At 38.6% G+C, this 27,283-nt stretch overlaps 1 protein-coding gene across 3 annotated transcripts in view; it reads left to right on the forward strand.

Moving 5' to 3' along the window:
• Nucleotides 1-27,283, forward strand: part of LOC149215203 (origin of replication complex subunit 4-like) — a 357,971-nt gene that overhangs the window by 109,369 nt on the left and 221,319 nt on the right. For all 3 annotated transcript variants that reach the window (XM_089392543.1, XM_089392542.1, XM_089392544.1), the window contains exon 10: nucleotides 13,223-13,314. In XM_089392543.1, coding sequence (XP_089248669.1) covers nucleotides 13,223-13,314 — 92 coding nt within the window. The remainder of the gene's footprint in view (nucleotides 1-13,222; nucleotides 13,315-27,283) is intronic.

A 27,283-nucleotide genomic window follows, 5' to 3' on the forward strand; every position in this document is an offset into this window, starting at 1 on the left:
AAAATTCACCCCTGCAAGGGTGACCTGCCCGTCATGAAGGTGTAGGACAAATAGCCGGGCCAACTCTCTATGATGCTGAATCTGTGACAGCCTCTCGCAAAACTGATAGCAAGCCATGTGCTGAAAACAAGCCACTGCCAATGGGCAAGCCTGCAACTCTGCCAATGATGTGGGCTCTTCCCTCTTGTGATGACCACCCTTACCTCCTTTGCGAGGCCTCCGCTGTGTCTCAATCTCAGTGGATGAAGATCGGTCATCACCTTGCTCATTAGTCTCAGTGGTTGACATGGTGTTATTGAGCAAGGTGGAATAAATAAGTCAAGATGACTGCTGCCCCGCCTGCAAAATGCTGTGAAGTATGCTGTTTTCAAGGGGAAAAATCATGAGGGAAATGTTAGGGGAGGGAATTTACATAAGGAAAGGGAAAATATATATATAAACAACAGGGAATTTCGAAGGAAACAATCACACAATGTTAAACATGTCATTCTATCTCTCATCATTTGCAAATTAATACTTTATTAGGGAAAAATTGTATTTTGAGCACCAAGGGAAAGGACAATAAAAATCTCCATCATGGAGGAAATAATGGCATGGGCACAGGGGAATAGGGTGGCATCAATGATGTACAAGTAACAGGCTGCTCCTTTGCTTATTTTGTCTTTTAATGCCTTTCATAAGCATACTCTGTTTTTTCACATGTAAAAATGGCCATTTGATGCTAATGGAAAACAGGGGTTTTGGGTATTTGATTACAAGGGGAAGAGAAGGGTTGTTGTGATTATTTTGCAATGGAAGGGAGAGGGATTGTATCAAGGGAATTAGGGGAATGAGGGAATATAGGGAATTAGGGTTAGGGAGTAATGAAACCTATTAACAAAGTCTGCCAACCAATTTTCACAACAGCAGTCTTTCAATAGTGCTGGCAACTTCATAATTGCATTTGTCATGAGTGAATTAAGGTTTCATTGCATGTTTTGACAATAGGGAAGGAGATTCAATTGCATAGGGAGTTTGAAGAAGGGATAGGCAATTGAATTGGGTTTTTCATGAGGGGAATAGGTAGGAAAACAGAGTCTAGGGAAAGGGAGATGATACCATGTTAATGCACAAACCCTAGCACAGCAAAACTGCTCCTTTTTGATAGCTAGCAGCTGGTACATTTGATAAACTTTGTCACGATTTTCATACAGCTTCTAACCTTTGATATTTACAGCAAGATGACATTTTTCTTTTGTTTTTTATAAGGCTATGCAAGTTATATTTTTTACTCTATTTTTGTGTGATTATAAGCATGCCTTGTCATCATTTTCTTTTCTTTTTACTATATTTGTTTTCATTCTTTTGTTGTGCAATTTACATATATAATTTGCTGTGTGTAATAGTGTAGGGTTTGAGCATGATGCATGGTAGAAAACTAGGGTTTGAAATAGGGTTTAGGAGGGGTTAGGGTTTCATGGAATTTGGGGTAGGGTTTTAGCGCTTCTTTGCAAATGAGATTAATGAAAATGACACTCTAACACATGTGAATTTATAATGGGAAAATAATGGAAGGGAATAAAGGAAAAATTACCTTGAAAAACAAACAATACAACCTAACATAAGCTTGCAAAGACATCAAGTCACTTAACCTATTTTTCATTAATTTCTTGCATGATATTTATGACCATAACCCTCCTTTGGATCCATGACACAATTCAAAACTTGATAAAGGAGGCATACCTTGTAGAATCCACGAGCGAATTTGAGAGAAAATTGAAGTTTGGGTGAGTTTTTGTGAAGGCGGAACGAGTGGTCGCGCCCCTCCTTGGAGTGGTCGCGCACCCTTGGAGTGGTCGCGCGCGACCAAAAATACACTGCGAAAATTGGATGGAGTGGTCACGCACCACCCAGGTGGTCGCGCACCCCTGTGGAGTGGTCGCGCACCCTCCAAAGCCTGGAATTTGCTGGAAATCACCCAAATTCGCCCTCTTTTCCTCTTGCTTGTAATTTTTCACTCTCAAATGCACAATGAAACTTTGCAAGGAGGGAATTTACCTTTATAGGGTCGTTTTTAAAAAAAATTGACTTTAGAAACCCGCTTTATAATGTTTTCATTTTGCATTCTCTTTTAACACTGTTTTGGAGTTCATTTTGTCCTGAAATTAGCTCTTTGAGGCGTTTGACTTCGTTCTTTTTGCAGGTTGACCATCTGATGGGCTGTGGCGAAGGAACCAGGGTTGTTGCCGGCACTTTTGAAAACTTCTGAAAATTTCTTTATTTTTACAAATTTCTCATGGCCTTGAACTTAAAAACAGGGTTTTTAAATCCAAGGCATTAAATGACCTGTAGCTGATGAAAATAACAATGAAACATATGTACATACCTCCTTCTGGCTTGTTGGGCACTCACTGAATTTGAACTCATGACCTGGCAGTGATTTTGACTCAAAACCCTAGACCTAAGACCTGGGACCTCAAGACAAAAATAAAAACAAACATGACTCAATTTCATTGTGGTATGACCTGATCCAGCAAAGCCAAGAAGGGAACAAAGACCAGCGCTCCATTTAGTTTTATGGCATGCCTAGCGGGATGCAAAACTGACACTAATGAGACACCTACCTATGCATATGCAAAGAGCTATTGATCACTGATGGAGGGCTCAAGACCGACACTAACACCTCCTTTTATAGTAAAACGTTGAGGATAGATGGGGGCAATTTGGTTGTTGGCCGACCTTGACGAATTGTCCCATAACACAAATAAATTCATATCTCCATGAATGCTTATCGGAATTAGATGATCTTTAGATCAATCCTACACCTCTCGATGAGGGGAATCCAAGAAACATATCAGCTGCCATGAATAAGAAGACCCACATGGAGTTTGGCCCTAGTTTCCAATTTTAACAATATTAGACCCAAAAAGAATGACTGTCCTCTGCCGGACCGTTCTTCCTAATTCCGGTCAATGTACTTGACATAGGAAGAATGTTTGTCCATGATGCTATCAATACTCTGCACCATTTTCCCTAATTTGGTCATATTTAATTTGACACAGGGAGAATAGTTGTCCTTGATTGTGTAATTTCATCACTCCCTCTTGTTGAGAGAGACATGCTCAATCACTTCAAGCTTGTCCACAAAGTGTACAAACTTCATCTTGGGACAGAGGCCTTGTCAACAATTTGCTTGATTGTAGAAAAATACTGGAGCCATATTGCTTCCTTCTATACCATGTCTCGGTACTGGAGCTTCGACTTGTCATCATTGTCGTCACCTGCACTTCATCAAGATAGTCCTGCAAGTAGCCTCTGAATTGCTTCTCAACTTATTAATCCCGTTGTAATATACATGGCCTTTGCAATACAAAGTGCGACAAATGTGTACTTCCTGCACATCCAAGAAGTCATAACAAAGCCTAAATTGAAGCAATATTCTTATGAACTCTTTTTCTCTTCAACACTCTTTGCCCAATCTGAATTTGCAGCTGTACTTCATTCTTTGAGACATATCTCAAACCATAACTGACTGTGCCATGACCAATTGTACCATGTTGGTACTCCAACTCTTGTTGAGAAACATGCCTTGGCTCAACCATAAACTGATCCGTTGGATCCATAACCACAACCGTTTTCCTGTCATCCTGACTCGGTGCTCCCCCTCACACTAAAACATATCCTGTTGTGATAATCCTGGCTGTTCCCTTAGCTTGATAGACCATCATCTTGAGCTCAGAGGTCAACTCCCTTTGAAGCTAAAGCAAGGCTCTCTGTCACAATTGCTCCCTTTGACACATGAGTCTTTCTGCTTCCATTAGAGACAAATCAACTATGATTAACCAAGCCCAAAGCCTTATTTAATCATGAGACTTCTCATGTACCTCAAAACCCTGTGGTAGCTTTATGTACACTTCTACTTCTTCAATTACTTCTTTGAACGACCTCTGTATCCACCTGGTGCAATCCAAATAATTTTAACAGAATTTCAGCTGACAACTGGAGCAAACGTCTTGTCATGATTCTCTCCCTCTTTCTAGGAGAACCTTCTATTTTCAACTCTTGCTTTGTAATTGTCTATGCTGCACGTTAGATCTTATAGATTCATTTCGAAGTCACCATTGGCTTCTCTTTGACACAAACAAGATATAATTCAAACTTGATGATCTGCTTGCTCCCTTTGAGTTTGGATCCAATCTAGTACAATATCTCTCACACAAATTGTTGGTTATAGAAAAATTCTCTTGTCACACACTTTGCTTTGTTCTTCCACTACTTCCATCTGTTGCCAGAGACTAGGCAACCTTTACTATGTACGTGCAATCCTCATTGGTAGACAATGGAAGAACAATTATAATCAAGGAAAAGATACAAGGGCAAGAGATTAACCATTAAAAAGAACAATAATAGTAATAATCAAGGAAGAGATATATAAATACTTATGTTTTGAAGATTATAGCGAAATGTCAGCTCCTTCTTGATCTTAGCCTTTCTTTTTATTCAACTTGAAAATCAACCTCGACCTCATCATCAATATGATGTGATTCCTTCCTTGCATGTGCTAGGGTTTCTTCTTTTAGCAGAAAGGACCAATACTAGGGTTTTGTTCATAAATCCTAGGGCTTTGTTATCCAAGCCATTTTTGCCTGCTTGGGTTTACAAACCCTAGATATCCAAATATCCAAAACCCTATAATCTTTATGTCCTTTACATGAGATGAAATTAATCAATGATCATAATTGGTTCCACCAAACCAAGTAGCTTGACTTCTTCAAACGTTGTAGTAGCAGCAATAATAGTTTTCATCAAAATAGATCTCAATACCCAAGTAACCATATCAATAGTAAATTCAAGGTTTTAGCACATATTGCATTAATATTTTAGGAGCTTAGACCTTTGCAACAATAGTTTGTTCAAATGCTTCAATCATGTCTTCAATCATTTATGTCCTTGGATTGCCATAGAGTGGTAGGACAATGCTAGATAATGTTGTTTGTATATAAACATTCCAATGCCCCTTTTTAACTTTCTTTGGTTTGGAGAGGATCACTCTAACCATATTTCTGAAACTCTTTCTTACAAGTAATGGCACCAAAGCTCTTACATTTTAAGACAAGAAGTTCTTACTTAGTCATTAGAGATTGCAATTTCATATGTCAAGGAAATATCATGATGTATAGACTTGATAACACCTTCATAAAATTGAGTCATAGAGTCCCACTCTTTATTTCATTTTGACTGGCATATTCGACGCTCAAATACAAGGTTCTCTGAACACATCACAAAATTGTGGAGTGTACGATGTTAAAATTGGCAACTAGGGCCAAATTCCACTTTGGACAATTCATTTGATGGAGATGATGATTGCATTGAATTCCTCTTTTCGAGAGGACCAAAATTAATCTAAAGATCATCTAATTTGGATAAGAAGTGTATTTTTGAATCTATACCCAAACATGTGTAAATTGTTCAGGTCGGCCACATCATCATGTAGGCTCATGAAGCTGAGAGACATGTCACTTCACCCTCAACGACTAGTATAAATACAAGTGACCTCTCACCTCATTTGGCATCATCATCACTCACACATTCTTCTCTCTCCTTCTCTCATTGATTCGTACAACTATTGGGTATTCTCTTTCTCTCATACCTGTGGCAAGGAGGATGAATTTTAGATAGAAATTCAGGGCCAAAATTTTTAGGAGTTGACTGAAGTTTGACCAGTGTTGACTAGGGACTGTTTGACCAAGTTTGACTGTAATTTTGGAGGGTTTGACTTTGTTTGACTAGGCCGCATTGACTGGCACAAAAATCGATATTTTCTGGGCTATTGACCTGCGTTGATCACAGGGTTGACTTTAGGTTGGCCAAGTTTGACTGCAGGTTTTGTGACTGTTTTGGGTTGACTTTGACCACTGTTGGACGCGGAGTTTGATTGCCTTTGACCAAGCTTCAAAGGAGAAGTTTTGTTGCTGTATTGACTGTCTTTGATTTTTTGGTTAGGGCTGAATTTGACTGTAGATTTGACAGGGCTGTTTTGACTTGGATTTGGCAAGTCAATTTTGACTTTTTGTACTCTCTCTCTTTGCTAAACATTTGATATAATAATAAGAAGAATTGATCAAAGGGTTTTCCCCACATTGGGGTTTTTCCCTGGCATCCGCCAAATTTGGTGTCCTCTTGTCTTGGCTTGTCTTCTGCATTTTATTTTATGTTCTATCTATAGTTACTGTCAATGTGATTTATGGTTAATGTGATTGCTATTGGAAAACTAAATTGGAAATTGTCATTGGGTTGCTAAAGGAACATTGAAGTAATTGTGCTAAGCATAGAACATACCATTGTTAACTAAAATTAACATGGTATCAGAGCCCAAGTGAAAACAAAGCCCAAGCAAGAGAGAGAAAAGCAATTACTAAGAGAGATCTATTGGACAAGTATCAATTGCTTCTACATCTTACTTCAAGTTTGAGGATAAGCTCAAGGACAAATCTGACTACCATGCATGGAAGATGCCTTTGGACTTGACTTTGGAAGAGCATGATGCCATGGACTATGTGCAGCGAAGAGTGGTGGAGCCTCCTTCAAATGCATCTACTGATGCATAGGCTAAGTATGAGGTCAAAGCTAAGAGAGTTATCATAGACTCCATTCAAAAGCATTTGGTTGCCTATATTTTTGATTTGGGAACATCTAAGGAGATGTATGATAAGCTGGTTGGCATGTTCAAAGTGAACAATGCAAATCAAATCCTCTTCCTTAAGAACAAGTTGAAGGACATCAAGATGGATAAATGAGAATCTATCCAATCCTGCTTTATGAGAATAACACAAATCAAGAATGGCTTACTATCTATTGGAGAAGTTATTGCTGATAGGGAGCTCACTCTCATTGCACTTGGAGGTCTTTCAAGAGCGTGGGATGTGTTTAACACAACCATTCCCAACAATGATAGGATACCTAGTTTCAATGAATTATTGGCTAGATGCACTCAAGAGGAGACGAGGATGATGGAGAGAGACAATCCTTCAAATGGAAATAAACCTACTGCTTCCTCCACTCATGCTAAAAGGAAAAACAATGCTGGTCCGAGGAGACAGGGTCAGGGATTCAAGAAGGATTTCAAAGAAGGAAGAAAAGGAAGGTTCTACAATTGTAACAGGTTCGACCACTATGCTAGAGAGTATCCTCACAAGAAGAATTCTCCCGGGGATGACGACAACAACAACAACAATTTCAAAGGCAATAACAATCAAAGGACCAATAGGTTCAAAAATAATGGAAGGAGGAATGCTCCCGCTGCTCGATATAGAAATGGTTGACCTCCCAAAAGGACAAGAAATTCCAGGTATGAGGAAAGTAATGTTGTAGAAAAACAAAATGAATTTTATCTTTTTTCCGCTGTATCTACTACCTCTCCTTCGGATACCTTAGATCATTGGTCGATTGATAGTGGAGCCTCAAGTCACTTCACTGAGTACAAGGAGGCCCTCTCAAATTTGGTTGAAAGGAAGACTAATTTGGAGATCATACTTGGAGACAATGGCACCTACCTCGTGAAAGGGATAGGTACTGTCACTTTTCACTTGAATCAAGATCAAAACATTCATCTACAAGAAGTGTTGTATGTGCCCGATTTGAAGAAGAACCTGGTGTCTATTTCTGCGATGGAAGATAAAGGCTTCAAGGTAGCATTCATTGATGGAAAGGTACGTGACTGATGGGAAGTACCTCTCATTTGGCCAATGAGTGGGGAAAAGTGGATAGGGACCTTAGCACTACCGATGGATGCATTGTGTACTGCCGTACTCCCTATGTCTAGGATGCATGGTGTTTAACAACTTGATTTGGGATCAAGTATGATTGAGGTTCTACCTCTGGACTGACTTTTGTCAGTGGAGAGTGGTAAGGTTTTGTGACTCACTCTCGATCGATTCTTCTTCATTATTCATATCAATGTTCAGCAGAGAAGAGTAGAGTAGAGATGAGATACAAAGATGGTTCATGACGACAAGATAGCATGATGATGGATGGATTGGTAGGTGGAATTCTCCCTAGAGTAGGGGAGTGTTAAAAATGGCAACTAGGTCCAAATTCCACTTTGCTCATTTGATGGAGATGATGATTGCATTGAATTTCTCTTTTCGAGAGGACCAAAATTGATCTAAAGATCATGTAATTTGGATAAGCAGAAGTGTGTCTTTGAATTTATGCCCACACGTGTAAATTGTTCAGTTCGTCCACATCATCATGTAGGGTCATGAAGCCTAAGAGACATGTCACTTCACCCTCAACGACTTGTATAAATACAAGTGACCTCACACCACATTTGGCATATCATCACTCACACATTCCTCTCTCTCCTTCTCTCATTGGTTCGTACAACTATTGGGCATTCTCTTTCTCTCACACGTGTGGCAAGGTGGACGAATTTCACACAGAAGTTCAGATCTGAAAATTTCAGGAGTTGACTGAAGTTTGACCAGTGTTGACTAGGGACTGTTTGACCAAGTTTGACTGTGATTTTGGAGGGTTTGACTCTGTTTGACCAGGCCGCATTGACCGGCACAGAAATCGAGATTTTCTGGGCTGTTTGATCTGCATTGACCACAGGGTTGACTCTGGGTGGACAAAGCTTGACCACAGATTTTTTGACTGTTTTGAGCTGACTTTGACTGCCGCTGGAGGCCGAATTTGACTGCCTTTGACTGAACTTCAAAGGAGAAGTTTTGCTGATGCATTGACCATCTTTGACCTTCTGGTTAGGGCTGAATTTGACTGCAGTTGAATGCAAGTTTTGACTTGGATTTGGCAAGTTAATTTGATATTTGTACTCTCTCTCTGCTGAACATTTGATATAGTAATAAGAAGAATTGATCAAAGGGTTTTTCTCTGGCATCCTGCAAATCTGGTGTCCTCGTCTTGGTTTGTCTTTTGCATTTCATTTTATGTTCCATCTACAGTTACTGTCAATGTGATTGCTATTGGAAAACTAAATTGGAGATTGTCATTGGGCTGCTAAAGGAACATTGAAGTAATTGTGTTAAGCATAGAACATACCATTGTTAACTAAAACTAACAAGTTTAGAATTTGCTTACCAATCAGTGATTCTCAATCTGAGATACATACTTCTGTCTTGGGTCATTAGAGGTAATGATGATGTCAAGCTCCAACATCCTAAAGTCATCCTTATCAGTCAACATCTCTTGCCACATTCAGAACATCCTGCAAAACTCTTTTCAACATGACCTGGACATGGAATTTGCATATGTCTTATATCATTGATCCAAGAATATCATTGTCAGGGGAAGGACATCGCCAACCAATAAAGGGTTATCTTTGAGCTGTGAGTATGAGTGTAATTCCAAAACTATCAACCATCTTGACAAAAGTCTACCTTCATCCAAGAGATAGATTAAGAGTGTCATCAGTAAATTCCCTGTTCCTAAGAGAATTCGACAACCCTTCTTATAAGATGTGAGCTTGGAATCAACCACACGTATAGCATCACATCAATGATCAATCATCATATAAGTGATGAGTCTCTCCCGAATCTATTCAATCCATGCTGAAAGCTTGTTCTACTACAGAATTTGAGCAAGATTGTTATTGTTGTAAACTATTGGGTCAAAAATCAACCAACAATGAAGTTCAAACCAGTGAGTTTGTCATGGGTTATTTGATGTTATAGGCATCAAAACTTCAGAGAAAAAACCAAATGTTTTACTTTATCAACGGTCTTGGGTTGCGGATGAATTTAGGTTGATTCACAATTATGTTTGATGTTGCTTGTTTCCTTTAAGACTGATCCTCGGGCAAGACTGATCATTTGCATTAGATTTTACAGTCTTCTTTAGGTCTGAGGCCTTTCGATCTTCAAACCGAGGCATCTCGGTCTATTGAAAAATGCTGAGGTCTTTCTACCGTCAACATATATTGGAGACTTTGATCACAGATGCAAGCATGGATCTTGATCTTTTCTTCCAGTAATTATTGATCTTAAACAAGCTGAATTGACAATGTTGCTTCGTTCACTTTCTGAGGCAATTGGTCCTCTGTAACAGTCTCTTGGACTTTTTTGGCCTTCTGATTTTGGACTGAGGTTTCTTTCTGTAGTTAGATTTGGTCTTTTCAAGGTCTGAGGTGTTCGGCCTACTGAGGTCCTCTTCCTGTACTTAGCACAACGACATACCTTAAACAGAATGGCCCGAACAGACATTTGTTAGAGCATGGATTGAATAGTATTTACTATTTTGATGTCATCTCTTTCTAAACTCGGCCCTTAAGAGTAGTTGACATTTTCATCGTTGACTTGGTGTAGATTTTCTTCAACAAACATGGCAGATCCCGGCCTTCTTTTGGAATGTATTCTTGAACTAGGGCTTCTAGGGCTAGTGACAGAACAAGCCCTAGAGAATGGCTTGAAAACAAAAACAACCTTCTTCTTCAAGACTGCTCTTTCACCATACCTCTGACACCATGTTGATTTTTACAAGTATCCTCCAACTGATTATTACTTATGATTATCTTTAAGTTAAACTTTTCTTGCATTTATTTTTATCATAAATCAATTAGACATAGGAACTCAACAGTAAAACAAAATGGCAGTAGGATCATAAAGAGACAGCCACGCAAGAACACAAATATTTATTTTGGGAAACCCCACATGGGGGAAAAGCCCAACTTTTCCCTTAGTGAAATTGTTCACTTCAACAGGAGACACACCTAGACATCCTAGTCATTTACAAGGTCAAACTGACCAACAGAATAAGCATGGTCAAATTTGGTCCATCAGCCTCCTAGTCATGTCAACTGGATGCCCAATAACTTCAGTCTGCTCTACTCTGCTAGGGCATAATTTCGGCCTCATACGCCTCATACATTGCCCTAGATAGACTCAGTCCTGCTGCCTTTCACAGAGATTTCTTCCTCAGAAATTTGGCCTTTCCACAGAGATTGCTTCCTCAGAAATTCGGTCTTTCCAATGCAGACTACTACCACAGAGATTTGGTCCTTCAACACAAAGATTCGTTCACTATTCTGCCTGAGATTCGACTAGTTTTCTTCCTCAAATAATCCGAATTTGCTTGCTTGAGAGATAATCCAAATTGCCATGGAGAGGGTTTCGAGTCACACTTATATATATCTATTATCTTCTTTTGGAGGTCGAACGGGTGCTGTTTGAGGCTGGGCTGACTTGACTAGGAGGAGGAATGACTTGGCTCATTTGGAGCCAAAAATTCAATTCTTAAAAATTCAAATTTTTCTGCTTTTGGCAAGGACATGAAGAACATGCCTTAGAATTTTTCTTTTGACAAAATAGCACGAGGAACATGCTTTATAAAATACATAAAGGGGTAAATAATAATTATGAAGACCGATCATACTTACAAAATTTAACAATTAGAGGTATGTTGAGTATTATATTCTTGTATTGGGAGGTTCCCCACTCAAAGTGGCGAAGTAATACAATTCTGCGGTGATATATTTCATACCCTGGACATACTTTTTGTGTGGGTATCATTCCACACGTAACAATGCTCTTATTTGTTTCCAAGCTTGCATTAAAACATATCAATAAATTTAGAGTACAATTCATAACAAAAAAGTGAAGACTTACTATGTATACAAATTCTTGGTCATTTAAACTTTAAAATGTAAACTCTTTTAATATGTCTCAAGGGATAGATTGCTATAATCAAAATGGCAATTTACAATTGAGTTATAAGAATTCTGTGGCAGTTCGGAATGGTGTGATGTTAACTGTCCTTGTAATAATTTGGCATTTACAATTGAAGTTGAGATTGTAGCAATTTTTGAATTCCACTGTAGTAATCAAGGTTACTTGGGAGCGGGAAGCGACATTTTCAAAAGCTCCCAGTTTGGGAGCGAATCGGGAGCAAATTTTTATATAATATATATTTTTATATATTTTGATGCATATATGGCAACAAAAGCATGTAGAATGATAAATTAGTTATAAAAAGCATAAAAACATGGATTAAACCATATAACATCAATCATCTAGTACTTACAATTTTCATCAACCACAAGTCCACAAGTTACAAGTTTTGATTTATATAGCATGTAAGGGTGCACATAACCAAAATAGCATAGAGTGCAATCCATCTCTGAGCAGAAAATACATCAACAAACAAGCTCTAGATGGCCTTTGGCATCCAAACAAATCATGCTACAACAAATACCTACATATCATCAAAATCATTGACTATCTTGGGATCTTTGTCATTAATGTCACCCTCTAAGCATTAACATAAGATAGAAAAATGATAGCATGTAAAGTCAAGATTTTGTTTGAGCGATGGGTACATTTTTAGTAGGGTCATGATAGAGGAGTTCGACAACCAATGTCACTAACATCAAGGTACATAGAGGGATTGATGCTCTTGATTAAATGTGAGTTCCATACCCTAGTACATGACAAAATCCAATGGAAACATTGCAATCCCCCCAATCCTGAAATTCTGAAAAAGTGATAAGTCTGCTAGATTTTGAGTGAGATCTAAAATTCTATTTTCTCTATATGAAATCCAATGAGGTCGGAACCACTCTCAAACATCTTGAGTCATTTCACGGTAATGTTAAAAATTTAAGTAAAAGGATGAAAATGAAAGATAAAGGAGAATGTCACTTGTACTTAGAATTAAACATTACCATGAATCACATATCAATACTAGGGCCATAGGCTGCCCCACTCAAAAATTCTTGTTCCTTTGAAACAAATTGCGTTTGGAATGTTTTTGCAAAAAATTGCTAGGGAGCGAAGTTTTTTTTAGGGAGCACACTCTCGAATTCGCTCCCAAGGAGTGTGCTTTGTGAGTGGGTTCGAGGGTGTGGGGGGGGGTGCCATGTTGGTAAGTGGAAATTAATCTTAGTTTTTCTTTTCCTAATTATTTGCACTTGATATCTGTTGAACTTCAGTTTGGCTCTATATATATTTTTAAATATAATATTGTAGTAAGACACAAATTCATGAAAACATGATGAGTATGATCAAAGATGAAGATATTATGTTGCAATGTTATTGACTTTAACAGTTAATTTCATTGTTTTCTATGCATCTTTTCTTGAGAGTCACGCTTTTAATATTTACTAAGTTTAGGTGTTCTAAGAAAATTAAGTTATTTCTTAGACAAAAGATATCAATGGTAGGTTATGTATTTTGAATTAGAAAAACATGAACAAACAAAACTGGTCCAAGAGAGTTTTGAATATGTGTAGGATGCTGACCAACTATTGGAGAAAAGAGTAAGATCGCGCTTTTCGCATCGAAAATTTTTGTTCTCTCCTCCTTCTGTTGAGCATTTGCAGAGGTAAGGATGTTCTGATTGTTGCATATAAGATTTGATTTGTAAGTAGTTTGTGAAACTGAAATGAGTATATTGCATAGGACAATCATTTATTGCTGAATTGGTACTTGCATAGAATGGTAAAAGGGAAAACATTGCAGATTATTGCATGACATAATGATCATATTGAACTACACACAGTAGATTAATCCTCTCTTTGTTACATAGAAGTTTCCTTCATAGCATAATAGGTAGTTGCAGTAATGCTCAATTCTCAAAACCTGCTCCATTTTTCTTACACATTTATAGAATCATCTTGAATTACTCTATGACTTGGTTAGGTATTACAGAAATATATTATTCATCATTATTATGAAGGTAAATGATGCACTTGTTAGTAAAAAAAAGTATGGCTTAGAATTGAAAGCGGTTGTCTTCTTTGTGAAAGATATTTTCGTAAACACCAAACTGTGTATATTAAAATACAGGGTATAGCACAAAAAGATGGGAGTTGAAGTATTTCCCTTGTGATAGTCAGAATTGGTCTTTGTATGTATAACATGAGATTCCAAAATTACAGAATAATAGCATAGACACTGTTACTGTAAAGATCACAAAAACATAGATTATCCTGTATCAGACACGGAGGTTGGCTTTCATAATTTCTGCTTCTTGTAGATGCCTTTCGGTGGCTTCTGTCTGCTCATGTCTTAAGTATGCTACTATTAAAGATTAAAATGACAGCACTTCTGATATCATGACCAAGTATGATGACTTCCTTTTGCGACTATGCATACAAATCAACTACCAAATATAGGCTTATGCACTATAACATATATAGTTGGCTGTGTCCATCAAAAAACAAATCTACGCAAATCAGAGTTTTTCTGTTTGATGGAGCTTTGGATGGCCTAACGGTTATGACTTCACTTAGTCATGTATATTTTGATGATGCTTTGGTTTCCTTGACGATTGCTTTCTCTTCATGCTAGTATGCTTGGTTATGAAACTCCCTTTTTATCATGAGGATAAAGCCATTGTTAATACATGTTGATGCATGAGGAGCACCCTAGCACCTTTACACTATTTTGACATTGTGTTGGCTTCATGATGGTCTAGAGCACTTGGCACTTTTCCCTTTGCTTTCACTTGATTTCACATTCATTTGGAATGATTTAAGATGATCTAGCATGATTGGAGCCTTGGTGTAAGAGTGCCCTAGCTAATGTGGCTTGGTTTATCACTTAACGGATCATGGTCCCATATGGTATGCTTCCCTTTCTTGGCTCATATATGGAGGCATTTTGTAATGTCCTAAATGTTGAGAAATCTAGGGCATAAGAAGTTAAGAGATTTCTCTTACTTGATAATTGCTTGTGATATACTTATACCTCTTAGATTATGATCTTCTCTTTGTTAGATTATTATTGTGTTATTTTCATCAAGACAATTACCAAATGCACAATAGAAGACAAGAGACACAGTATATAGGCTTGTTAGCTAGGGTCAAAACCTCTCACTTCTTGAGAGGAAAACCCGATCAAAATTATTCTTATAGATCTTCAATTGATGAATACCAAGACCATGACAAAGACCCTTGACTCTAGTATCCCCCCAAGAACCTTGTCACTAGCCTTGATGTTCTGCCTCTTCCCTTTCTCGACTTCCTTCTTGATCTTGAACTGCTCTCCTCGGCTTCCTCTAGAGAAACTCGGTCTCCTAGGTTAATCGTAGATCATAAACCCTAGAATATGCTTCTAATTAGTCTCCTTATAGTGTTTCTCCTTGGCTTCCTTCTTGTGAGATCCTATGCCCAAACAAGGTCACTTTAATGCAACAACAAGTTCTACTTCGATCTTCTCTTGATGCCTTCGGTCCTTCTTCTTTCGCACGTGGGAGAGTATATGACCCAAGACAAAAACCTCAGAAGAATCCTTCCTTCGCTATCCTTTGCACTTTTGCTTGTAGTCCTTTTCTTCACACTTCTGCTTGTGTTCTTCACCGAATTGCTTGCCTCTAAGTGAGGCCGAGTGTGGGTATCTATACACACTGCCTCATGTCCTTTAGGCCGACATGATCACAAGGAGGGCTGACATCGTCTACCAGGTTCTTCATTTGTTGTAGGCCGACTTGAAGAGGACAAGTGACAAGGTCTTGGAGGAATACTTTACATAGACAAGTTTGACTCTTTACAATGTGTAACATGACTTCATTACACGACAATGACTCTCTTATTTTATGACTAGATGGCAAATAATTCCTAAAGCTCTCAATGGAGTCTTGACTCAAAAATAAAACTTCTTGCTCATGAAATCCATGATGCAAGCAATACAATAATTTTATTTTTCGTCTTTCCATCTCTTTATATAAAATCATAATTACATGTCATTATGAAGACCGAACCTAGTTACACTTTTCAACACTAAAGAAATTTTGCCCTCGATATTCTATTTCTAGCTAGGGTTTCCAACAAATCAGAGAGAATTATACAACAATGCACATTCATATAACAATGGGATTTCTTCTATGCAATGCACAAATATGAAGATTTTCAATAGCAATATTGTTTTACAACAAAACACCATAAAACACTATTGTTTGCCCAAGGAACATCAATTCATCCAATCAGTAACCCACTAATATAGTACTGATTTGCAAAGTCAACAATTTAATAAGTAAACATTCAAATGTAACTCGTATTAGTCCTATTAATACTATTGTTACTACACTATCAACTCACTATCTTTTGGACTACTATTGCATGGTTTGCCGTACTCGTTGACCTTGCAGGATTTAGACTACCACCAATCAGGGATCCCTTGCCTCAAAATCAGATGTGCTGCTCCAAGAGAGACCGAACTTTCATGCTGCCCAGAAAACCATTGAAAATGTTTGTTGGCTAGAAATTCCAGTGCTGAGGCTGTGGGTGCGGTCCAGGGATCTTAAAACGTTCTTAACTTGCAATTATTACTTCGCTTCTCCATAGACCTTGTATGAATCCTTCAACTGATCAAAGACCACCTTAATTCGCCACATCACAGTCAACAAATTGTCTTAGATGAATGATGACAGATAATGGATGAAGAGAGGTGGCTGACTAGGGTGGAATCTTTCACCATAGGAATCAATAGGAGACTAGCTAAGGTGAGAATTCAATTTGGCCTTCAAAAATCGAAATTCTGCCCTCTAGAACAAAGTCAACGTTGGTCAAAATCACCATGGTCAATGCTCTCCTGTTTCCTTAATTTTCGGCCTCCAAAATAGTCTTGAAATTCTTCCTCCTTTCACACGTGCGAAGTAGAGAAGGCTACCTCCAAGTTGTATGAACCAATCAAGAGAGGAGAGAGAGATGTGTGATGATCAAATGAGGAGAGAGGTTACTTCGTTGAGGATGAGGAGACATATCTATTGGGATTATGAGCCTACATTTGACTGAGGTTGACCTTGACAATTTGTGCATGAGAGAAAATATATTCACAATTTCACTTCTGCTTGTTAAAATGAGATGATCTTTATATCAAAATTGGACCTCTCGAAAAGAGGAATCCAATGCAATAATCATCTCCATCATATGAGCTATCCTAAGGTGGAATTTGGCCCTAGTTGCCAATTTTAATACTCCCTTCCAACTAGGGAGAATTCCACTTGCCAATCCAACTGTCATCATCATGCCATTCTGGCATCCTGTACCATCCTTGTCATCATTGCCCTGCTCTGCTAAACCATGAAGTATAATGAAGAAGAAGTGATCGAGAGTGAGTCAAAAGATCATACCACTCTCCACTGACAAAAGTCAGTTCTTGATCCCAAATCAAGTTGTTGAACACCTTGCATCCTAGTCATAGGGAGTATGACAGTACACGATGCGTCCATCGGTAGTGCTATGGTCCCTAACCATCTTTTCCCAACTCATTGGCCACATGAGAAGTACTTCCGATGAGTCCCAGACTCCATGGGTAGGATGTGTGCTGTGGCGTCGACAGGAGAAGGTGAACCACTCATCCTACTCATATGCCATAGGAGAAGGTGAATCACTCATCCTTTGCATATGTCAATCGTAGGGGAAGGTGAACCACTCACCTTACACACATGTCAACCATCACGGGGTATCACAGGGGAAGGTGAACCACTCACCCTGTATCTAGCGCACCACTAGGGGAAGGTGAACCACTCACCCTATGGTCGCTCATAGCTCCAAGAAGTACCCCAAGCCCCCAAGAGCTCCCAGAGCTCTGTGTCCAACTCATACGAGACCCTCATAGGAGGGTCGTTCCACGACTCCAAGTCTCTCTTGGAAGGTTAAGAATTTGACCTTCCCCAAAGGCTTCATGAGAATGTCTGCAACCTGCTCATCTGTTCTAATGTGTTGGAGCCTTATTGCTCCTCGTTGTACCATATCCCGGATAAAGTGGTACTTGATATCAATGTGCTTGGAGTGGTCGTGGAACACATGATTCTATGATAGACGAATCCCACTCTGGTTGTCACAGAAGATCACGGTGGTATCCAGCACATGCTCAAATAACTCACTGAAGAGCTTCCTCAACCAAATTGCTTCACAACAGGCCATACTCGCAGCAATGTATTCGGCCTCGGCGGTGCTTAGTGCAACCGATTTCTGCTTCCTGCTCATCCAAGATATTGAAGCAGACCCCAAAGAGAAGCAACACCCAGACATGCTCTTACGATCCACCACATTGCCAGTCCAGTCAACATCTGAATATCCATATAGCCTCAAGTTTCCGGTAGTGTATCTCAGTCCATAGTGGATTGTGCCCCGAAGATATCTCAAGAGATTCTTAGCAGCAATCCAGTAAATGTGATGAGGCTCAACCATAAATCGACTCAACGTGTTCACAACGAAGCATATGTTAGGACGAGAGTTGACCAAGAACATTAGGGCCCCCACAAGTTGGCGATACGCGGAAGGGTTCGCTAATTCGGGTTGAGCAACACTTCCACACAGCGTCTTAAAGTCGAGTTCCATCAGAGTAGTCACGGACTTGCAATCCACCATTCCACATCTCTCAAGTAGCTTCACTATGTATTTTCCTTGAGAAAGGAAAATCTCACCTAGCTTTCACTAGACCTCCATCCCTAGGAAGTAATGCATCAGTCTGTCCTTCATCTCGAATTCAGAAGCCAACTCCCTCTTGCATTGATGACTGAGAGGGTCATCAATTGTCAGAAAGAGATCATCCACATAAAGGACTAGAATGAAGGCTTGTCCTTTTCAACCTTGAAGTATAGGTTCGGGTCAGAATCACTCCTTGTAAATCCCAGCTTCATAAGATAGCTATCAATCCTCTCATACCAAGACCTAGGGGCTTGCTTCAGCTCATAGAGGGCTTTCTTCAACCTGCATACATGTGTCTTACGATCTTGAACTTCGAAAACCTCGGGTTGTTCCACATAGACTTCCTCTTTAAGCGAACCATGCAAGAAGAGAGTTTTGACATCCATCTAGTGTAGGCTCCATCCTTGCGAAGTGACAAGGGCTATGATCGAACGGATGGTGGTATATCGGGCAACCGGTGCAAATGTCTCATCATAGTCTACTTCTTCCTTTTGAGAGAAGCCTCGAGCAACAAATCTGGCTTTGAACTTCTCAACACTCTCATCAGCTCCATGTTTGATCTTGTAGAGCCATTTTGAAGTGACCACTGACTTATCCTTGGGTCTAGGAAGCACATCCTAGACATCGTTCTTCATGATTGACTCATACTCCTCGTTCATCGCATCCTTCCAAACTTGGTGTTTCATTTTTTCTTCGAATGTGCAAGGCTCATATTGTACAATGGTACTCATGGTAGCTAAGTACCCTTGGTACCTATTCGGCTTCTTGCTTTCACAAAATGTCCCCCTCAGTGCAATATGTTTCTTTGCATCTTCAAGAGTATCTTTGAGCCACAAAGGTCATTTTTTTGAAGTAGAGGGCTCACTAGGAGGTGGATCAATGGGATCCATCAGACCTTCAACATCAGGAATCGGTTCATCAGACGAAGGTTCATCCTACTTTTTTGCATTAGCATCATCATTATCCTTCTTACGGATATGAAGATATCAAATATTTCTAAGAGTAGAATCTTCATCGAAAGTGACATTGTGACTTAATTCCACCTCCCTTTGACCAGGCACATAGATTCTATATGCCTTCGAAGTTTCACTGTAGCCCACAAACGTTCGTTTCTTCCCAAATGCATCTCGTTTTTTCCTTTTCTCTTTCGTCACATGAAAATATACGACATGACCACAAATTCTAAAATGAGAAACATCAGGTTTCTTACCAATGAAAACTTCTTCAGGTGTCTTGAAGTCTAATGCTTGATGTGGTAATCTATTTTGAACATATACAACGGTGTTGGCAGCTTCTCCCCATAAGAATATCGATAGACCTTGGTCATTAAGCATGGCACGGGTGGCTTCTATGATAGTACGATTCTTCCTTTCAACAACTCCATTTTGCTCAGGAGTGTATGGAACAGTTGTCTCCCTCTTAATGCCAACCTCTCTACAAAAGTCATTGAATTCATTTGATTCATATTCGGTTCTGTTGTTGAGTGTCATGAAGTCCAATGCTTGATGTGGGCATCTATTTTGAACATATACAACTGTGATGGCAACTTCTTCCCATACAAACTTCGGTAGACCTTGGTCATGAAGCATGGCATGGGTGGCTTCTATGATAGTATGATTCTTCCTTTCGGCAACACCATCTTGTTCAGGATTATATGCAGTGGTGGTCTCCCTCTTAATGCTAGCCTCTCTACAATAGTCTTTGAATTCATTTGACTCATATTCGGTCCTCAATATTTTGATCTTCTTCCTTGTTTAATCCTTGACCAAGGCTTTGAAAGAGCATAACCATTTGAATACTTCATCCTTCTTCTTTAAGGAATAGATCCACGTTTTGCAGGAGAAGTCATCCACAAAAATAACATAGTACAAATATCCACCCAAAGATGTCACGGGCAACATATCTGATAGATCAGAATGGACCAATTGAATAATATCGGTGGTTTGAGTTTCACTAGAGGGAATGGTCCCCTTGTATGTTTTCCAGCTTCGCATCCTTGACAGACACCTTCATGATGTAAGTTAAACACCTTCATGATGTAAGTTGAATTCGAGCATACCTGTGACCATCTTCCTTACATCAGGAAAGGCTTTGAAATGAAGGTAAGCAAATCTCCAGTGCCATAATTTGGATTAAAGAGAAGTATGACAAGTCATTGCTCCCGACGGACTTCCTCCAACCCGATAGAGGCCTTCAACCCTGAATCCAAAATTGAATGCATCTCTTGGGTTCCTTTGTCAAACACGAACCTTACCATGAATGAATGACACCTTGAAACCTTTATCTTCCATCACAAAAATAGAGACCAAGTCCTTTTTTAGATCATGTACATATAGTACTTCTTGTAAGTGGAGAGTTTGACCTTGATTTAAGTGAAGAGTAATAGTCCCAATTCCTTTCACGGGATAAGTGGCATTATCCCCAAGTATAATCTCCATATTCGTCTTCTTTTCAATCAAGTTAGAGAGAGCCTCTTTGTACCCAGTGAAGTGCCTTGAGGCACCACTATCAATCAACCAATGATCCAATGTATCTAGAGGAGAGGCAGTGGTGAGGGAAGAAATAAGATAAAATTCTTTTTGCTTTACAACATTAACTTCTTCATACCTAGAGTTTCTCGACTTCTTGGGAGGACGACCATTTCCATTTCGAGTAGCGGGAGCATTCCTCTTTCCTTTGTTGTTGAACCTGTTGTTCCTTTGATTGCCATTGCCCTTGAAGTTGTTGTTATTGTTGTCATCATCTCTCAGAGTATCCTTCTTTTGAAGACACTCTCTAGCGAAGTGGCCAAACCTGTTACAATTGAAGCATCTTCCTTTTCTTCCTTCTTTGAATCCCGGCTTGAACCATTGACCTTGATTTCTTGAACCAACATTGTTCCTCCTCTTAGAATGAGCGGAGAAGGCTGTAGGATTGTTTCCATGTGAGGGCTTGTCTCTTTCCATCATCCTTATTTCTTCTTGAGTGTATCTATCCAATAATTCATCAAATCCTGGAATCCTGTCATTATTGAGGATAGCAGTGTTGAACACATCCCATTCTCTTATAAGGCCTCCAAGTGCGATAAGAGTAAGCTCCCTATCACTAATGAATTCTCCAATAGATAGGAGATCATTCTTGATCTCGGTAATTGTTAGGAGTTTTATTCGTCGTTTTAAAGCTCCTAATATTAAATTATCAACCAGGGATCGTAATCACTGAGTTACACTGCGTATTGGTTCAGATTCAAGATCTAATTACAGAGTAGGTGATTTCCTCTTATAATCAATGTTTAAGTACAGAAACCTATTTACTCAAACTCCTCTATCTACTTAAAGCATTCAACCATGAATCAAGCGTGCTGCTCTAACAAAGCTTCAAAGAAATCGTACTTGTTTTAAAAGACTCAATGCTCAACAAACTCACTAAATATTGAAGAACTCATTCATTAAATCCTATAGAATCCATTCATATTTTAACTCTATTCAGTCACTCGTTTAAACAAGAATATTACAACTAAGACAAGCTTGCTACAAATTACTTCTATAATGCAAAACTCAAATAATTTCATACGCTATTCCTCTTAATAGTAAAATCACTCTATCTTATGAAATGCTAATTACAAAATTCAAATTATGTTTAATGGGAAACACTCATTCGACTGTTCTAATGCTGATCAAGACAAAACATGAATCACTAGATCAAAGAGCATGAAGATTAAATCTAAACTAAGCTAATGAACTCAAAATCTAAATTAAGCTAGTGAATGCGAAATTGAAATTAATCTTCGGAGTTCTCTAATTTAACTCAATCGAGGAAAGACATTCAACATTCAAATGCAAAGACTACCTATCTCAAAGCAACTGAAATGATACTCAAAGCAATCTAGACAAATGACATTTAAGGAAACTGAACCCTACTATTGAGAGATTTATCAAATCGACTACCCTAATCAAACTAGAAGGAAATCTAAGTGACAATTTAAACAAAACAAAACCTCTGTTCCTAATTGAGGCTATAGTTGCACTACTTATTCACAATCGAAATCTAAAGAAGCCTATTCACTGTTCAAAATGGAAATCCAACTACTATCTATGATAACAATTTTAAGAAACCTAACTACGTTTCATGAATGAAACAAAGTCAAAATGATTGCATACACACCAAAGTCAAAGGCTTAAATCGCAGCAAAACTTCTACAAGATCACACAGAATTCATAAGTTAGAGACTACTAGCGAAATTCAAGAAACTAAATTGTTACACAAATCTTATAGATCTAAAACTACTGAACAGAGCTCGAGAAACCAAACCATTCTTCTCACAGAACTCAAAGGAATTTCATAACCTTGTGCACAATTCCAATGTAAACAATCTTGTATTCATTATATGACACAATCGATTGAGAAACATAATGCTGAAGTATCCATGTACACTGTTGAATTCAAAGGGTTGCAGAGTATAAGGTTCGGAATACTATTCAAAATTCTATTAATAATTCAAATCAGAACGATTCACAACACATCTGTATGATGAGGCTCTTCAGAAGAGACAATTAACAATTTAAGTCGTTGCTCAGTGTCTATGGATTAATCAGGAAAGTTTAGTTTGTCAATTTAATCTACAGGATCGAAATAAAAACTTAGGTACAAAATCAATTAAACCATTCGAAACTTAAACAATCACACGATATGCTATGTAAAATTAACAAAGTAAACTAATCCTAGATCTAGACTAACTATAAACTTGGTTCCAGAGGTGGTGGGCCCTTGCCACGCCTGGAGCAAGTTAAATTAACTCAGTAAAACGAAATTCAGAACGCAACCATAATTACTTATAGTAGAACAATGTTGGAACTGAATTAGATCAAAGCTTAAACGTTGACATACATAGTCTGGACTCTCAAAAATAACATAAGTTTTCAAAATCAATGAGTCTGGAACATTACATCACCATCATTACTCGACAGTCCCCCAAATTCAAACTCATCGGGCCTTTAAGAAGACAACCGATGGATACTAGGTTTAACTAACTACCTCTTAACATAGCAAACTGTTGATCGATGACTATCACGGGCTGTATAATATCTCATAAGATCAATCCTGAATCAGCTGCGCATGACTCAATTAGACTTCGGTTGGCTGCGTTTGACTTAAAAAACCACTTTCTATCCTCGGCCACAGGGATATCGTGTATGATATGCTAGAAGATCCCATAAACCGCTTACTATTCCACCAAAAGAAGTTGTTGATCGCTGACTGCCAGCTTAAGTACAAAATTGTAAATGAAGTTTCAAGTGTCCACCTCCTCATGCTTTGACCATATGTTTAGCTTGCCATTCACCTGTCAACAATCTCCATAGCTATGAGTCCAATAAAATGGATAGTTAGAGATGGCCTAATAAGTATGATCCTATAATCTATCCAAACTTAACCAAAAACATTGAAATAATGCTAAGTAGAATGCCTTTACCTCTAGTCATATGATGATGGGGTTTTGGCAGTAAATGGTATAGTATAGAAGGTAAAAGAAGTACAATATAGGTAAAAAGAGTGACAATGTAGGTGAAAAGAATAATGAAATGGGGACAAAAATGGGCTCCAACAGTAAACCTCATGAAGTAGGATTGGATGGATTCTCCTCTATCCATCTTGATGTCTTTCAAATTGCTCTTGAGAAAGACAATTTGATTTGCATTATTTACTTTGAACATCCCAACCAACTTGTCATACATCTTCTTAGATGTTTCCAAACTAGAAATATAGGCAACCAAAGGCTTGTGAATAGAATCAACAATAATTTTCTTAGCTTTAACCTCACCTTTCTTGTACTTGTTTGTGCAACATCGGATGCATTTGAAGGAGGCTCCACTATTCTTCCTTTGACATAGTCCATGGCATCATTTTCTTCCAATCTCAAATCTAGAGTCATCTTCCATGCATGATAGTCGGATTTGTCCTTGGATCTGAAGAAATATGTAGTCATCATTGGGACTAGATCCAAGTCTTTGTCCAACAACTTCCCATAGTGATTGCTTTTCCTCACTCTTGCTTGGGCTTTGTCTTCACCTGCGCTCTGATACCATGTTAATTTTAGATAACAATGGTATGTTCTATGCTTTAGCACAATTTACTTCAATGTTCCTTATCAACCCAATGACAATTTCCAATTATATCTAGTAGCAATCATATTAATTTAACCACATTGACAATAAATGCAGATAGACCATAAAACCCTGTGTAGAAGACAAGCCAAGACAAGAGGACACAAGTTGTGGCGGATGCCAGGGAAAAACCCCAATGTGGGGAACCCTTTGATCTAGTGTTACTTGGGAGCGGGAGCGAAAGCAGGGAGCGGGAGCAAAAACGGGAGCGGGAGTGACATTTTCAAAAGCTCCCGGTTTGGGAGCGGATCCCGGAGCGATTTATATATATATTTTATATTTTGATACATATATGTCAACAAAAACATGTAGAATGATGAATTAGATATAAAAAACATAAAAAAACATAGATTGGTCATTGAACCATATAACATCAATCATCTAGAAGTTATAATCTTCATCAACCACGTCCACAAGTTAGTAACATACATATTACAACATATTGAGTCTCGTGAATCGTGATTAATCAATCTTAAAGTTTCAACTTCAAGCTTTCAAAATTGAAAATTCAATATATAACATTTATCATCATTGATCACCAAAGTTGTACTTGTAAGCTAAGTTTAACCATTACAAGAAATAATATCTAGATTCCAACTGTTAACATGAAATTAAATGTTATAAAATGAATTATGAAATGAAATGAAACAACTTACACGAAGCATCATATTCATAATTCAGAATCATTACCAATGAGTTATAATTTCCAACTTCAAACTTCAAACTTTCCTTGTCACAGTCATATCTTGTTTACAAAAAATATCATTATGATATGAAAGAGTCAAGACTCAACAGTTATGAAAACTAATAGAAACTAGAAAAGACAAGTAAACTGTAAAATCTATTATCTACTACTACATGTGGCCCTTGCCACGAGAAGTGTCGAACGTATGAGCAGGTCCTGGTGGTCTTCTAGGAGTCTCCCGCACAGACCGACGACCAGAACTAGAAGGCACATGGCCTCCACGTGAGGGTGTAGATGGAGGTGGCGACAACAAAGGAACAAGACTCGGAACTCGAGCACCGCTACTGGATGGTGGAGGTGGCATGGTTGTTGCTTCATCTTCCTCTCTTATAAGTTCCTTTTCCAGTTCTTCAAGATGTATAGTGCCATCCTCCAAATTGTCATCCTCTGGGTGGTTGTCCCAAACTTTATATGTTGGATCCTCATAAGCCCGACCACAGTAATGACTCAACAACCTCAAGTTGTAGTGCACATAAACCAAGATTTCTGCCCGGTTTTCATTGAGTTTGTTTCTTTTCACATTATGTATGAAGCTGTAGGTGCTCCAACACCTCTCTGCAGAAGAAGTATTTACAACCTATGAGAGAACTTTTTTTGCCCATTTTGGCAAAATTCCATGGCTGCCATATGATTCCCACCATGTGAGAGCATCAAATCTGTCTCTGTCTTCCATTGCATGAAAGGTACCAAACAAACCAGTGTTACTGAAATATCTGCCTATTTCAAGACACACACTAGCACATTCCTCCCTGTCAGGTATCAACTTTTCTAATGCTTCCAAATATCCTTTAGATACCTCTCCATCTATATGGGGTTTGGTCCTAACCCCACCCCCTGGTGTAGGTTGGCCCAACCAAGATGTAGAGTAGTATTTTGGTATAAGGATATACGCCAAGCAATGTAGTGGAACATTAAGTTTATCCCATCATACACACACGCAATCGTGAATCAATTTGTACAAGTTGGGATCATTGTTATGAACAATATATTTTATTTGCCCCAACATGGTATCCATCTGCTCATACACCTCGCCAGTCACTGGTTTATTTGTATCTGCAGACCGAATCATGTGATAAATGGGCTTGGTGAAATCCAATACTTGCCTCACACGTGCCCAAAACATACCATCAAGAGCGGCCTCCTCCACCAGTTCAAAACCTTGCCTGTCAGTTGCATTTGTAGCCCTTTCCTTTAATACCTGCCAGTGTGGACTTGATACCATGCTAGCCAATGACTCTCTTACCTTCAAAAGGCGCCTGAAGGTGAGGTAATAGCTACCAAATCTAGTCCTCGCAATCTTCAACAACTCCAATCTTGAGTGACTGCGGAAAAGGCCATGGGTATTGCTATGATTTGTAATAAATTTTATCATTTGTTTGCCTTTCTTGTACAAATCACCAATCCATTTGTAATGTTCGTTTTTGTTCTTAACAATATCATGCATCAAAAGGTTCATTGTGTGAACTAAACACCCAGAACAAATATGTTGGGGTATTTATCTTCAATAATTGCTCCCGTTGCCTTACAATTAGGAGCATTATCAGTGATGACTTGGCTGACATTGTATAGCCCAATATGGTCAATTGTTTCAAGTAATGGTTATGCAATGTTGATGGCGGTCTTGAACTTGTCTGAGTAATCATATGCTGAAAGAAAGATGGCACCACTAACAGACACAACAAGAGCACTTATCAATGGCTTGCCTTTTACATTTGTCCATCCATCAGATACAATGGACACCCCATGGTCAGTCCAAGAACTTGTCATTCTATTCAAAGAATGTGATACTTTTGCTTTTTCATGATCAAGTCCAATGGTTCTTGCCTTGTCATACCCAAGGCTCTTGTATCCTTTAGGGGCATCATTTATGGCAGAAACCATTTCGTGCCAATAAGGTGAGCGAAGAACATTGAATGGTATCCCACATGCATAGAGAAACTTGTAAACTTTTGAATCCACATCATTCCTAAACCCCTCATCAGGGAAATCTGATATGGTTCTACGCCTTAAAGATGATGACCATGTGCCTCC

This window comes from Pinus tabuliformis, chromosome 1_1 (assembly GCF_031772625.1).
Source record: "Pinus tabuliformis cultivar Carrire ecotype Pingquan chromosome 1_1, CPIR1, whole genome shotgun sequence".
Taxonomy (NCBI): Eukaryota; Viridiplantae; Streptophyta; class Pinopsida; order Pinales; family Pinaceae; genus Pinus; species Pinus tabuliformis.